Raw genomic sequence first — 15,996 nt, forward strand, 5'->3', positions numbered from 1 at the left:
GTGACATATATTCTTTACATCGTGTTTTACACCCCTCCAGAGTCTTTTAATTACTCCAGAGAAGAGATACATTATATACTTCATACATGGCTCTACCACTCCAAGCACCTAATCACTTTACTTACAAGATTAAAGCATTGTAACTGCAAAGAGAACACAGGAGAGCAATTCAAAGTACAGTTATTAGATGCTGATTATTAAATACTCAAATCTATACAGCCAGTGAGCAATGAGAAGATTGAGACTAGTAGCTAACTAGCAAGCCATTTTATTTTTAGTAACTTAGGATCTCATGTAATAAGAGCAGAGCAACTGTAATGTAACTTTTTTAAACAAAAATGCAAACATTTTATATAACATGGCAATTTTTAAAACTGTGCATGAAGAAATCCATAACATGTATAGAACTTCTTCAAGAAACTGAAAATTTTTGAAAAAATTGAACTATGTAATATACTAGCATTACTGGAATTCTTAGCTCTCTTCTATTCAAGTACACTTTACACAAACTGCTTATATACAATGTGAGTTCACAAACTAACAGACAGAACTAAAGTTCATTCTTTCTGCATTACTTTGTAAATAGTAATGTAAGGGGTGAACTGTGTGCAGTGACACTTCTTTGCCTCCATGAATTCTAGGTAAGCAAAACAAGACATTACAGACCAAATCAGAGTTATTTCATATGTATTTACAAGATGACTGGGTTTTAATATGTTCTAATGCTTTCAGAAATTAAAGCACACTGCTCCTCTGACAGATTTTAGCTAGGAAGTGTGTTCCCATTACATATTTTGAGTTGCACAAATCCCCACATTTACTGTATGCAAACCAAGTTTTCAAATAGTATTTGTCATTTTTTCCACCTCCATTCCAAGTTTTATGTTTTCATCCGCTTTTGCTGTTATTTTCTGGTGACTCAACATGTAAATAAAATGAAGACTGAACATCAGATGAAGAAAAATGTCTTAAATCAAGTGTACGGCACAAATAAATGGCAATAGCTTCAAATTTATCAGCTTCACTTGCAGGTAACTCAGACTATAAATTTCTTAATAAAACATTATAAGCAAGCATTCCTTCTACTATATACTTGCCTTGCCCATATGAAGTCCTCAAAGCTCAAAGCCCTCTTTTAATTGAAAAACAATACCCACACTACAGTAGTTAACTCCTGTTACTCTTTTACAAATGGGTTTAAAAATATAAGTAACATGCTCACTTTTCTGTTTAAGAGAGAAACCAGCCAGACAATAGTTAATAAAATTTTCAAATTTGTATTGACATGACTGATGATAAAATAAAGCAAATTTTCCAAACAGAAGAGTCTTATATCACAATTCATTTCTCTAAGTGTAACTGAATATATCGCAACATGCTGTATAACTGACCAGCATATATACTGTAGGTGAAAAATCTCAAGAAACCATTGGTTGAAACTAATATCCTGGATAAGTTGATTTCACACAGGTAAATCCCTGCTCACCTCCCATGCCTATCCAGTCACAATAAAAGCAGCACTGGAATAGCATTAAAACTGCTGATGCAATTCCTTAGATTCAAAACTTAATGTTTACACATTTCCATAGCACTCCAAAGAAAAGATAACAGCCAAGGAAAGGCCGGATGAATGATCCCAGTTGTTTATACACACCTATAGTAAAGCATTCCTCAACTTTAAAACTTCAGTGCATCAAGGGCAGTGAAGAGAACAAAAAGGAAAAATGTTTCACATGGCCTTCCACAAAACATGACTGAAGCTGGCATTAAGACTGCTACCTACACTGTATATATCAATTAGAAAGAAATTCCATTTTCCATTATTAGTATCTTGAGATAATTAGAGAAGCTCCAGAATACAATCCAGTTTACTCCTCCCATATTTAACAGCTTTTTCAGAAAATCATCACCTTTATTTATTCCCACTACTTCCATGCACAGACTGTTTTCTTTTAAAATCTGAACAGCAAGTCTATTTTTACAAGGCAAAGAGCACAATTTTTTGACACTTCCGTGCCTTTCCTTGTATTTATTTTAATTACTGCCTTCAATACACCTGGCTTGCTTTCTTATATTCATAATATAACTTCTATAATCTCATAATCTCATAATATAACTTCTATAATCAACAGAAAGAAGCAGTTACGTCCTCTGGAGTGTCTTCGTTTCACTGTCTGGCTAGTATCTGAAAGAATGGTTCCAAAATTGCAACATATTTCATAACGCTCAAATTCTCATCAACACTCAAGTTGCTCATAGTAAAGAATGAAAGGGATACTGAATCCATTTACTTCTCCTGAAGTGAGAACGTCAGAATCCAAGGTTCAAGTAATACGTGGTTTACCTGAAACTGCTTCTTCACTAGATGGGACTGAGGGCAATTTATGGATTTATTTTTTTTTTTTTTGCCTCAAAGCAAATGATCAGTTTACTTCAGAAAAACTTGGAACTTCCTTAGGTATTCCTCCAAACTACTAAATACATTCTTAAACTTTAATCAGTCCTCCCAGGCAACAAAGAAACAATCATGCCAGTTCATATTTCTATTGTGATTAGCTCCCACAGAAGTGCTTTAATAACTACACTTGACTCACGACTCAGAGAGTGATTTTAAGTCTGTCTCCAACACCGCATGAACATATGGAGCCAGATGGGTCCAGAGACCATATAACTGACTTCTTATAGCTCTTCCTAGAAGCAAGCCTGCTCAGGAACATAATACAGGTACATCTGACAGAACAGCTGCTGTATCTATAGGCTGGCTGTATTACGTAGGAACTAGTCCAAATCCAGCAGGACTGATACTGAATCTGCACACCTGAGCCTTACTAGACAAAGCCTGACTTAGCAAGCAGTTAACGCAGATCAGCTTCAGGTGAAAAGTTAGGTAAGTAACACAAGCTAAAAAGTCCCTGACCACATGTGAAGAGTTAACTGTATGCACTAGTAAACTTTTATGTTCCTACCACTGAAAGAATTGCTCATAAGCATTCATTAAAGTTCCCTTGTCTCGTATATCTTTGCTTTCTCATTATTTCTTAGTCTGCTACTATGAAGTAAAGATCTAATTCCTGAGACAGATTTGAATAAAAAACCTGAAATAAATAGTAAATTAACAACCCTTTTCCTTGCTATTAAAAAAAAGATAAGTTCATAACCAAACTTGAGAAATAAAAAGTAAAGCAAAGCAAACACCCGCTTCTGTGTCTACATAACAAATTCTACCTTCCATATTTCTGAGTCCTATTACAGGCAGTCACTTCTTTTTTAACTTCAGCGGTAAGTGTTTTTAAATAAGGAGGGGGAGGGAGAGAAGAAAACACGACTTTTACAGGCACCACGCAACAATGAGAAAGTGTTGTTTGAAAAAAATACGCAAAACTAAACTTTAAAATAAGAAGCTGACACCACTACATTAATCTAGAATCACTGTTTACAGTTCAGTGCCTAGAACGGTCTTTTATGTAGAGCCCTCGATTTACCCCTGGGGATTTTTGGTTAATAAAGCATATACTGCTGACTGGATATCAGCTCACAATGACTAGCTAAAATCTTCCAATTTGCAATACTGATACTCAAAGTAGTTAATTTTGTATCAACAGTTTGCCCCCTTATTTGTTAAGTGTACATCCTACCTTCACACCAACTGCAACATCAGTGACAATGCTGTAAAAAAAAAAAAACAAACAAGAACACAAGTTAACCAATTTATCTTCAAATTCAACTTTTCAATGTATTGCAATGACAAAATAATGAGGAAACAAATAGCCAACAACTTTCCTGATCAAGAAACTGTGTTCCAAGAACACAGCAGGACTGAGAGGGGAAGTACAAAAGAAACCTACAAAAGCCACTGCGCTCCCCCAGACTACAGGCTTCTCCAAAAGAGTACAAAGTTTCAAGTAAACGTCACTCCAGTGCAGCACTGTCAGGAAATTTCTTTAGGAGACTCGGGTCTCCGGACTACACGTGGACCACAGGGTGGAAATAAAATAATTTGAAAGCAAGCACAGAACTTTTCTCAAACATCTCTGCTAACTAGACAGCTAATTCAGCAACACAGCCCGCCCTAGAGATCTTCTTAAACCAGAAAGCAACAAAAACATTTTTTTTAAAATTAGCTTGGAAAAAAAAGGAATGCGTTGGCAGTTACACTTATATGAAATTTAATGAGGTACACCCATACAAAACTCTGCAAGAAGTATGTCAAGGTCCACCTTTTTCTTAGAGGTTATGACATCATCACTCTGTGTAACACAATCCCAACAGAAATGTAAGTCCACACGAAGAAAAAAAAAAAGAAAACAGGAATATATGAGAGCATTCCACCATGTAGTACTCATTAGTGACAAGACTGTTCAGACAGGATTTGTAAAACCTAACATTATAACCACAATTAACTATAAAAAGCCTTTAGAACTCTCACAGTTGAAAGGTTATATGCTTTAAGCATACCAAAGAGATGGCTTCTCTGTTTGAAGTAGAGTAAACAACTTAATAGGAAATGCGTGAGCTAGAAGCTGTTGTATTTACACTGACGAGGGCTACAACCAGCAGCCCCATTTTCCAAATCCAACAAAAAGCAGGCCTTGTGTGTGGTGCCTGCCCACCCCAGCCCTCGCTGTCCCGCATGGTCGAGTCCTTCCAACCTTCCCTTCTTTGGCTCTTACAGCCAGACCACAGCATATACAAAGACATCTTTCTACCTGGGGAGGGGAGAAGCCAAAGGGCTTATTAGGCAGTTTCTGAAAACAAAAGAGCTCGACATCTGGCTCCCGCTGGTATCGCTCCTCCCCCCCAGCCAGCTCCAAAACAAACCCGAGCCCCGCAGCGTGCCCCTCGTCACCCCCCGCCCGGGGGCAGACAAGGCATAGGCGGGAGAGCAAGAGGGAGCGAGAGGCTCTGGAGGGGCCGATGGGGGTAGATCGCGGTGCCTCTTCACGTCGAGACGCGCCGTATCGGGCACCGCACTGAGCAGAGGGCGGCCCCAATCCGTCGGCGACTCGAGCGGGGGATCCTACCGGGGGGTTACGGAGACGCTGAGCCCCGTCTTGCCCCGCTCCCAGCCTGCACGGAGATCTCAGGCTCCAGCCGTCCCGCGGCGGGCAGCCCGCCGCTCCCCACACCCTCAGAGACGCCCGTCGTCAGCCAGCGAGGCACCGGGACAGGTCCCAGCACCGACCGGCAGCAGCAGCGCGGCAGCCCCTCGCCCCCAACGCCCCGGCCCTCACTCACCCGTCCATTGCCGAGCAGGACAGAGCGCGGGCAGCGGGACAGGAGCCGCGCACGGGGAGGCTGCGAGAAAATGGCGGCCTGGCCTGCACGGAAACCGCCGAGCGTTGCCGAGTGCCGGGCTCCGCTCCGCGTCCGCCGCCGCTACCGCGCACGCGCCGGCCGCCCGCGCATGCGCCTTGCGCGCCGGTGAAGCTTTTGCCCTCAGCCGCCCGGCCCGAGCCGGCTCGTGAGGCGGTGCGAGCCTGCCCCGCCCGGGGCGGGAACGGGGCGGGGGAGTCCCTCACACACACGGCGGGTCCGGCACCCGCATCCCGGGTCCGTCACGCGCGTCCCGAGGGGCGGCTCCCGCTCCTCCCGCCCCGGCGCCCCGCTTCGGGACTGCGGGGTTGGGGGGGTCACACGACAGCGCCCAGGCCGCTGGGGGCGGCGGGGGCGGACCCGCCCCGGGCGTTCCTCAGGCCGTGGCCGTTCCCGGCCGCCCCGCCCGGGGCCGGGGCTGAGCCGCCGGCTCCCACTTGTTGCGTGGAGGGTTCCCGCGCTTGTTGCCAGCGTTTCCCAGCGCCGGGATCTGGTCCCGTGTCCTCACGGAAAATGTTCAGATGGCCTGGGCAGCCCCGTGCACTCCGTCCCCCTACAGGGAGCCCTGTCCCCAGCGCTCGGTGCCCTCGGCTGCGCAGTCACTGACAGGGAAACAACGTTGACTATATTGCTGATCACTAATACTATTTAAAAAATAATTAAGATGAACGTACAAATCAACCATTGCAGTGAGCTGGGTTGTTTCCTCACAGAAATCCCTGTCGCTGTGGTTTTCTATAAACTATCACATCAGGGTACAAACTATTTGCTCTGCCTGGCCATTAGGAAATACACTATTTTTCCCCCTTATTTTTTGGCAGGTCTCAATGTTTCATCACAAATCTCAAAATGTTTGATACAGGGTTTCTAGAAAGAGCTGTGTGTGAGACAGTCCTGGATTGCATTCAAACAAAAAGTCGAACTAAAGGTTTTATACCTATGAAAGAAAATTTGAAAATGTGCTCCAAATGTTCCTATAAGATCCCAAACACAGAAGAATACTAAAAAGTATTCAAAACGTCTTCTGTCATTTTTATATTTTCAAAAATATGTTTTTAGGAAGTAGTCCCTTACTTGATTGCACTTTATTTTTTTCAGGTTACTGTAAGTGCCTTGGAGTCTGTCACTGAAACTATTACAATGAAGATGATAAAGAATTTAGGAACCAAAAAACTATGCATACCTCCATAACTAGAAAATTTTCAGTATGCTTTAATACCCCTGTATCCTTCTTCTCTACGGTGACCTCATGAATAGCTTAATAACTGACTTAACATTTGTATGTAGGAGTACATACAAATCCTCATTCTACTCTGTGACTTTTTGTTGTTCTGTTCTGGAAAAGTCACTCTGGTTCTCTGCAGCAACCAGTTTACTAGGTGGAAAATAGCTCAGTTTTATATTTGTAAAAGTACTAATCCTTCTACTTCTTAGTTATTAATAGAAAAGGTGTCTTTCCATTTGACTGCTCTGTCTCACTGCCTGACTTGCTTACCTCCATTGCCTTTATAGTAATGCCATCTTCAAACCTTATATTCTCTTCTGTAACATTCCTGTTTTCTTCTTCTTTCCTGACACCTAGCAGAATCTATCTAATTAAGTGAGCTAATTCTCATTCAGTTTATCCTCTGAGTTAGATGCTCTTCCCTATAAGGGAGACTGAGGAGCTCCTGTTGAGTGTTTATAGCAGAAAAGGCACTGGAACGGAGTTTGCAAATTTGAGTTTGAAACAATGGATGTGACTTTATAGAGAAAAGCTCTGCCCCTCCCCACCCAAACCATCAATAAAGTGATAATTAATCAATCAGGATTTTACCTTAACCATAACCCTAACCTAGAGCATTTAATTTTAGAAGGGAAAAAAAGATACCAACATTCAGTGTGTTACTAATAAAATACCATGACACTCTCTTGCTCAGGTGTTTGTGCAATGTGGTATTCCACTTTCCTCTTCAAGTAGCTTCGCCTTTTTATACTATTAGATCACTTTTAGTATGCTTTTGGGTGCCTGATGAAATGTCTGCCATATTTGGGACATTGTGATAGCACAAATAATGACTTGGTCATCTGTCTTCTCTGTTGCTAAAGTATGTCTTTGCTTTTTTTTTCTAATGTTTTAGAAGGTCAGAAAAAGATTGCTGCAAAAAAACACCCCCTTGTCCTTATGACCTGTCAACTTTCTGCTGAAGTCCTGCATCAGATATTTCAGAAGGCAGCTGAAATGTCCAATGGGACAATCATTCAGTAAAACACCTCAAGCAAAACCCTCCACATTCAGTTGTTACATTACAAAACACGAGGGCTTAAATCCTCAATCCATTTTATTCTAACAAAAGTTTAAGTGAAGATACTTCTATAGGCTGTACAAAAGTTCCAAAAGTTTTCTTTTGAAATCCTAGTAATCTTACTGCTGTAATAATATTTTGTTTTCCAAAATAGTTTCCTTTGACTGATACACTTAGATGTTTCACTTTGATTGGTTGTTGCCTTTTTATTTCAAGAACAGCTAATAGCTGTGTAGTTCAATAGCATTATGAGTAGTTAATGCTTAGTGGAAGATTTTAGGAACTAGAAAGCACACAAAGATATCTTCTGCTGTATGTTGTCTCAAATTGAATCTCTGGAGCTACTGGGGAAAAAACCCAGCATCCACATTCTCAGAGAATATCTTGTCCAAGAACGTGCCTGAGTACTTTTTGACACCTGCAGCATTCTAGGGCAACAGATTATGCAATTTTGGAAATCTCTGTGTGAAAAATATTTTTTTGTTTGTGTCAGGCCCACTGCCTAATAATTTCCTTTGATGTCCACTAGTCCTTTTCTTTTAAAAAATAGATAAGTTTCCCCATTCACCTAAACATGCCATTCATGAATGCATATAGCTTCGTCATATTTTCTTCAGTTCTATTTCCAGAGTCCTAGTAAATTTAATGTCTTCCCTATTAGAAGTCATTCCATGTTTTCAATAATTTGTTTTGCCTTTTTATACACCTTTCCTAATTCTGTTCTATAAGACCATAATGGTCATCATTATTCAAGTTACAAATCCAATGGCTTTATATAGGTGCATAATGAGTGCTTTCTGGTTTTATATTCTTTTTCTTTTTTGATAATACCAATCTCATTTGCATGTTTGAATGCTACACAGCCATGAGCTGCTGTTTTCACACCCCCCCACAACTCAAGCACTCTTTGCTGTGTGGAAGCCATTCATTTAGATTCCAGGACTTTGCATATATATTTTGGCTTTTTTTCTCCCTTGAATATTACTTCCATTTTTCAGCACAGAATTCAACTTGCCATTTCATCATTCAGTCACACAGTATCATGAGAGCTTTCCACAATTCTTCACGGTCAGCTTTTGTTTTTATTACCATGAATAATTCAGCATCATCAGCAAACTTGGTCGCCTCAATAATCACTCTTTTTTCCAGATCATTTAAGAATATGCCGAACAGCACAGGTCCCTGTGGTACTCTACCACTGACCTCCCTCTACTGTGAAAAAAATAGACCATTTTTCTTGTCCTTCATTTAATATCTTTTAATAATGTAGTATTAATAACTAATAATTAAAAATTTATTAATATATAAAATAATATACCTGTTAATACTGTATCACCTTAGTTTCTTTTGAGAACCTTGGGCAGAGAATTTCAACAAACTCTTTTTTTTTAAATTATATCATACTGTTTCAATCAGACTATGTGAAAACTCGAACTTAGTGACTCCTTCAATGAACATGATACTTCTTACTATTAGATGCACTTACACAGTAACCATTTTTCCCTATCTCCAAACTAAATAGCCCTGTCTATTTAGTTTCTCCATATTATTAACAGTAGTGTCATTAAATGGTGTTGCTTAGAACAACAGATCCTCTGGATATTATGGGAAAGGTTGATCATTTGGTGTACCAGTCTTTGTTACATTAAACCACGTTAATCTATCTTAAGCCAGTCCTTATCATCTTCATAAATTCCCCAGATGCCTTTGAGCAAAGTCCAAACATTTATTAGCAGCTATTCATCTTTTTGTGGTCCTGTAAACAATGTCCTTAATCAACATTTCTTCTCAGCAGTCTACATTGATTTACTTTGTTTTCTTAATCAAAGTTTTGAAGCTATTGTGCAGTTCTTACAAGCACAGTGCCCTCAATAAATGTCTCTTTTTCAAGTTCAAGTCAGAACTCATCTTGCTGGTCTGAATCCCACAGGCTGCTCTACAGCATTTTATTTCTAGCGTCCTTGCTAGAAAGACAGCTTATCTTGGGCGGGCTGGGAGTGTAACTGCTCTCTACTGTATCAAACACTGAAACGTGTGACACAGCTCATACTGTACGTCAGTGAATGTTCGTATAGGTTCAGAGGCCTATATTTGACTCCGAGATTATTATCTGTCTGCCTACTTTCCCTCTCTTGCTTGTACCATATCCACCTGGAAATTTATTTTCCATAGCAAATTCACCTTCTTCTATCACCGTGATTAAATACATGTACATTTACTTTCTTCAGGACTGGAGAACAGTTTTACTTTTTATTACAAATATTATATGCCATTGGTGATTGCAAATATCTTTCATTCCATAGGGTTTTCTTGTTTTTTGTCTTAGCTGATTGGTGGTGGATTGAAGATCATGTTGTGGGTCGTGTACAGCCATGGCTGAAGCTCTGGGAAGAGTGCTGTTTTCCGTTAGGGAAAAGAAGTGAAATGAATTGTTGGGGTTTTTTTTCTGAATGTAAAGGTGTTTGTTGAGGTTATAAAACAAAAGGTGGAAGTTCTCTTCTTCTTGACCTAAAAAAATGTAAAGATCTTTCTGTTGTCACAAACAGATGTCTAAGTGCTGGCCTGGCGCTCTACAAGACACAGGTGAAATATTCCAACACCAAAGCCATGATTGCTCTCCAAGTACCTAGTAAAGTAATTTAATGGGTAGTGAGAACCTAGTTGTCCCCTGGCCACAGTATGGTTGAGCAGTACTGATGAGGGCTGCTCCCTAATGATGGTGCTTTTACCAGCCTGGATCTTTACATTGTAGATGGCATAGCTTTCCTGCCTACCAGGCTGTCACAAAACCCACTAAAAAAAACCCCCAAGCACTGTACTTTTAAAATCACGTGTGGGTTACATGAAAGACCCACAATCAGAAAAGATTTAATTCTTAGAGACTCCTTCCTTACTACAATAGCTTTTGCCAACCAGTACTGCAGGTAACAAAGGTTCTCCACTTGAGGATCAGACAAGGTATAGATTTAGGGACTTCAAGATGATTTTTATTTTTAAGCTGAAGTGATGCTACCTAAATTTTGGCTAATGATACTCATGTAAGGGCATGGCTAACTTAACCGAGCTCAAGCATTTAGTCTAGCAATGCCCTGGCAAGCTGTTTGTGCAAATTGGTGCCCAGTCTGGCATGATGTCTCAGCAAGCAGGTGGTGACTAGTAGCTGAGAGGTGGCAAACATTAACCCCTCATCCAATATGCCTGCTTTTGCAGGGGGGACTTTTCTTCTGTTCCAGTGCAAAAACAATGTAGATCCACTGCTGCAGGTGATCTGAACTCATCTGGTTTGACTTTGCACTGAAGCAATCTAGACAGTCATTTTTATCAGACAAACGATCTCAAGCCCCCAGCCCTCCTGCCTCCAGCTGCTCATTTGCAGTCTGAGAGCCTTACCTGCTCTATGCCCTGCAGACAGGAGCAAGCACAGGCCAGAGGTTTCAGCCACAGCCCAAGTCAATATCCCAAAAATGGGCTTACATGCAAACTGAAGGGTGTACTAAGGTGTATTGTGACTCGCTCTCTATCTAACTCACAGACCGGCATCAGACAGAATACTTTTTAACATACACAGTGAGCCCAGTCTTGAACAAAATCTGAGGTTGTCTAGTTTTACAAACATAATTATGATTAGTAAAAAGGTGACAAAAAAAGTAATGGACAATACAACTCTTTTGAAAAAACTCAACACCAGCAAGGAAAAGATTCCAAATCCCCAATAACATAGTAGTAAATTAAAGCAATACATTCTCAAACAAATAAAGAAAACTTATAGCAATTTCAAAGAATGTTCTTTGCACAGCTGGACTGAAATGGGACTTTTGCTATTGATTTCAGGAATACCAGAACTTGAACTCTGAACTCAAATGATTTAAAAGGAGTAAAAAGTGTCTCACAGTAATTTTTAAAAGGCCATGTAAGTGACAGATGAGCTCACCTTTCCACTTTACTCTTTGATGTTTTTTTTTCTACAGTTTTTCCAAAACTGGGCTCTTGCTATATCCCATCCTACAGAAGTTCTTCCAAATGCTTTTGTACCTTGTGTAAGAACACATTATGTTCCTCGGCTTTTTTGATAGGGATTATTTTATGGGCTTCTACAAGACTGTGTAAATTATCAAAAAGAATATCATAGAGGAAAAAATATTTCCAAGCAGATGCTGTCCATGGTGGCAAAAGATATTTAAAATGGAAACCTTTTAAGTGTTACAGAAAAATGTCTTCAAGGAGGACACCCCAGAAATGTGGCTGTTTTTTAGGAAATGAAAATCTTCAAAGGAGACACCTCTTTCTGTGAGGAAATCCTCAAAGGGGCATTCCTCCAAAGTGAGAATCTTTGAAAATGAAATCTCTTAACTGATCTGAAAACTTTGAAAGCAATAAACCATTCCTAAAACCAAAAGCAATATTTTCTTTGGCAGAGTATAGAGTGTTCTTAAAGAGAACTGCACCATCATTAACTATAGAAGTAATCAATGCCTACTTCTCTTACAAGAAGGAATAAGTATTATTTAAAATCCTTAACATCATCACAAAGTTATTAAAATAAATTTTTACAACATTTTTAACAATAAAAAGTATTGGTGGCAGCATACTCTCATCACTGGGCAGGCAGTTGCTGACTTAAAAATAGCTTCTTCGTTTTTAAAGGTATAAGTAAGAAAGTCCATGGAGTGGAGCTTGTTGGAAATATTTCTGTGAATTATATTGCCATGGAGTAATACCTTTTTTTTTTTTTTTTCAAGTAAGACAGAAAATGGCAGCTTTGCAGTATAATTTTCTAGTTCAGAATAGTATAATTTTTGAAATCTGGACTATTTTTCCAGGATTGAAATCCATTTCCCAGTGTTTTCCAGCTGGCACAGTCCATGGAATGCTTTCTGGTCAAAAGCTTTACAGGGAAGTGATGTAGGAGCGTGGATGTGACAACAAAGTAAAGTAAATAGCCTATATATATAACTTAGAAAGGAAACAATGAAAAGGCAATTTGTTCATTTTGCCATATTGAAACATCATGGCCTTTAAGATGACTGCAGTTGAAGCAGTACTTTGAGCAATGCAAGGAGATGGATCTATAGTATCATTTAAAGAGGCTGACTGCTGTGGCACTAGACAAGCTATTGGACTGTGAGTGAACTGCATTTGACCCAAAGCCAAGGGTAAGCCAGAATAATTTGCAGGATAAGACACTGGAGTTTAAAGCATCCTGGAGAGACACAATCTTTTTTGAATTAAGAAATTCAGAAATTAACAAATAAAATACATCTTTGCTTGCCTGAGCGGCCATTTTCTCTCTTACTCACAAGACTCATGGAAGCAACATTCTATTTGTCTTCTACTCCTGGCTGTGTGGACCTACAATGGTACCAACCACCCTCTCACAGTTCCTACACTCAAAAATATTCAACAACACAGTGTCTCCTCCACTCTCCCTTGTTATCTTTTCATGCTGTCCTCACACACTCCTCATTTCAGGATTTGGGTATCATAGAGACCCTTAGGAAAATGTAGCTAAGGTGATACATTGTGGCATTCTGGTTTTTAATTGCTTTACTGTACGTACTTTTCCCACTGGTCTGTTTGTCTAGCAGCAAATTTAACTGGGATCACTTAGGCATCTTTCTATATTAAATATTCTAGATAAAATTATTCTTTCAGATCTACTCAACTGAAATACTTTTTAGCATATCAATTTCACAGAACTGTGATTTCTGTAGTGTGCAGTACTGGGAGGTTCAATACGTATACATACGAGGCAAATTTGACCCAATCGGCATAGCCTATATGACAGAGTTCTTTAATAACAGCTTATAACTGGGATGTGGGTTTGAGTTTTAGGAAAAAAAAAAAAAGACAACTACAAAAAGTAGAAGTTGTTTGCATGCTAAAAGGTACTGTGAATACTGGTTTTGCTAATAGCAGGAAAAATTATCCAGACTGCAAGGACCAATTTCAGTGCTCAGTTGCTAGTACAGTCTTTTCAGTTACTGAATGCAGGCAGTCAGTGCAGCTGGCAATGCTTGGAGAATTAAAGTAAAAGCTACAAATACCTTGTGAGACTGTTCGAAGACAATCTGCCCAAATAACTGCACATAAAAACCTTTCTGTAGCGCTGCCTCTCAAAGCACCAAAACTCCCCAACTTGGCTGCAGGCTTCCCTTCCCTGCCCTCCTGGCCACTGAAGCAGAGAGCAGCCCACGCTGTGGACACTGGACACATTCTCCACCTCTCTGCAGCTAACATGCAGCTCTCAGAGCTGCTTTAGGCTGGGACCTTAACTGCAGGCACTATTGAGCTTTTCTGCATCTAAAACTCTCTCAGCATTGTAGCCAGTGCCTCATATCAATCCATGAGAAAATAAAAAAGCCCCTTTCCCAGGCTCTTGCTCAAGCCCAGACTGGTAAATTTACTCCCACCCTCTAAACAATATTTTTGGAGGGGTGTGTACCCCTGCAGCTGTGGTATGGCACAGCTACTCTGGTGAGCATGGAGCTGTGGTGTCACAGCATGAATGCCTGAATAAAATGAGACTTCACTGTCACAAGTAGAATTAGTGACTTCTGCTGTGCCTTAGGTTACAAGGCTAAAAAAGCATCAGAAAGCAATCCATAAACTAATGTTTTGTGGTTTTTTTCTATTTTTCATGCTCCACAGGAATTTCGTGGTATGTTAGCTGTAATTTAAAGTTGACCTGCTACAGCAAACAAAAATATCACTTATGGCGAAGTACAGGCAACAGATTGAGCCATCTCAGTAATCTTCCTTGTCAAACCTAACTCTTCTTGTCTTTTTAATTTGGAAATGATAGAAAACAATTCAAATGTTTCTGAGGTCGCAAATATTCCTCTCTAGACTAAATGATATTTTCCATTTGAAAATTGTAATTTGCTCTATCGACCATACAAAGCAGATACAGTTTCCATTCTTATGTAGCATAAACGGTTTCACAAGAATTAAGTGGTAAAAGGCACATCAACTCACTGGAAATCTGAAAATGGGTGCCGAGTAGAAGAGTTAAAGATTAGATATGGAAGTCAGAAATAATCCTGTTCTTAAATTCATTATGTATCTAGAATGGATGTTATTCTTTTTTAAATTTCAGTTTGCCATCCCCCAAATTAATTAACTTTATAATTTTGAGAGTAATCTTCTGTGTAGTCTGCTGTCCTTTAGCAGTGCTGATGTAGCTGGAGAACAAGAGCAGCTTGTCACACTGCATTACTAACTGTCTGTTTGCAAACTTTAGAGAATTTCTGGCCATGTGTGACATAATATCTTATTAACCTTTTGCAATATCTGAATCCAACAAAGATATCTGCATTTTCAGAATAAATAGCAGCTATCAACTCCTCCTATGAACAGCAGCAACTTTTAAGAAATATCATCAGCAGTATCAGATGCAGTCCAGTGCTATGTTGTCTCTTCAAGGCTTAGACCATAGCAATCATCTTTATGTCAAATTTACATATCTGTATTTCTTTACTAATTTCTTAGTTCAGCTATCAGTCCAATATTGTGCTTGTTGTCTAATGTGGTACTTAGCAGAAGAAAAATATGATTTTAAAAGGGCAAAATTGACAATTCACAACCATTGTAGTCACAGAGCATGTAAAGTAGAAGTCATCATCTTGCAATAAGTAATCAAAATACTGTATTGCTGCAGTCCTAGTGCAGGTTTTCAAAGGAATTGGAGTCAGGGTAGTCACATCCCTCCTGTTTTCTGCACAAGGGCAGGCAGAGTTAAGCCTTGGCCTCGGGGCACAGGAGCTCACTGGCTAAGTGAGAAAGGATCAAGGCCACTGACACATCCAAGTGCTTGTCAGGGTGAATGGGGTATTTGGAGGCACAAAAGATCTCCTGGCTCTAACCCAACCTGAGGCAATGCAGCTTGCTCCGATTAAAGGCGTGCACTGCTGAACAAAATATGGCTCTGCACAAACACTGTCCTAAAAACTGTAGAGACTGTTTACATATCTCTAGACTCCTTTTTTCAGCTCAGTCTTATTATTTTAGTTCAGACAGAAATTGCCCTGCACTGATTTTCATTCTTCCTTGCCTTCAAAATGTTGCTGAGATCATCCCACACTTAAAGCTTAGGGACCATCTTAAGGACCACCTTAAGCTTAAGGGCCTAAACCTTCAAAACTCTGGATTTTGATTGTCTATCAGTGCTAAAGGTATGTTCTTAATGGTAGAGAAACAGCAGGCCTACACGCTCTGTTGAAAAAGAAAGTTTTAGTACAAAACATGTTCTTATTCAGACACCACATATTTTCATTACCAGTAAAGAGTATAGTAAAACACCAGGCTATCATTATAGTATCCAAGGTATGTCTGCTCCTCAGCTTGCTTCTTACCTGCAGCATGCTTCCTCAGTCTGTCACTTTTGGAATTAGATGCGATG

The 15,996-nt window shown here is 39.9% G+C and overlaps 1 protein-coding gene and 1 long non-coding RNA gene across 12 annotated transcripts in view; one reads left to right on the forward strand and one right to left on the reverse strand.

Annotated features, from left to right (window-relative positions):
- PTBP2 (polypyrimidine tract binding protein 2) overlaps window positions 1-5,361 on the reverse strand; it is a 49,453-nt gene extending 44,092 nt beyond the window's left edge. For 4 of the 11 annotated variants that reach the window (XM_039378359.1, XM_039378358.1, XM_039378357.1 and 1 more), the window contains exons 1-2: window positions 5,236-5,360; window positions 3,636-3,666 (exon numbers count right to left, since the gene is read on the reverse strand). In XM_039378359.1, coding sequence (XP_039234293.1) covers window positions 3,636-3,666; window positions 5,236-5,243 — 39 coding nt within the window. In that variant the 5' untranslated portion in view covers window positions 5,244-5,360. Of the gene's footprint in view, window positions 1-3,635; window positions 3,667-5,235 lie in introns of all 11 variants that reach the window. The other 7 variants (XM_027740786.2, XM_027740784.2, XM_027740785.2 and 4 more) reach the window with 3 other exon arrangements.
- Window positions 5,362-5,421: 60 nt separating this feature from the next.
- Window positions 5,422-7,218, forward strand: LOC113998235. The gene is made up of 3 exons (XR_003544391.1): window positions 5,422-5,469; window positions 6,412-6,536; window positions 7,152-7,218. It is a non-coding gene; the product is annotated as an uncharacterized LOC113998235 (long non-coding RNA).
- The last annotated feature ends 8,778 nt before the right edge of the window (window positions 7,219-15,996 follow it).

The sequence above is a fragment of the Pipra filicauda genome, unplaced genomic scaffold (genome assembly GCF_003945595.2).
Source record: "Pipra filicauda isolate LSUMZ 115617 unplaced genomic scaffold, ASM394559v2 scaffold135_size2527700_pilon, whole genome shotgun sequence".
Taxonomy (NCBI): domain Eukaryota; kingdom Metazoa; phylum Chordata; class Aves; order Passeriformes; family Pipridae; genus Pipra; species Pipra filicauda.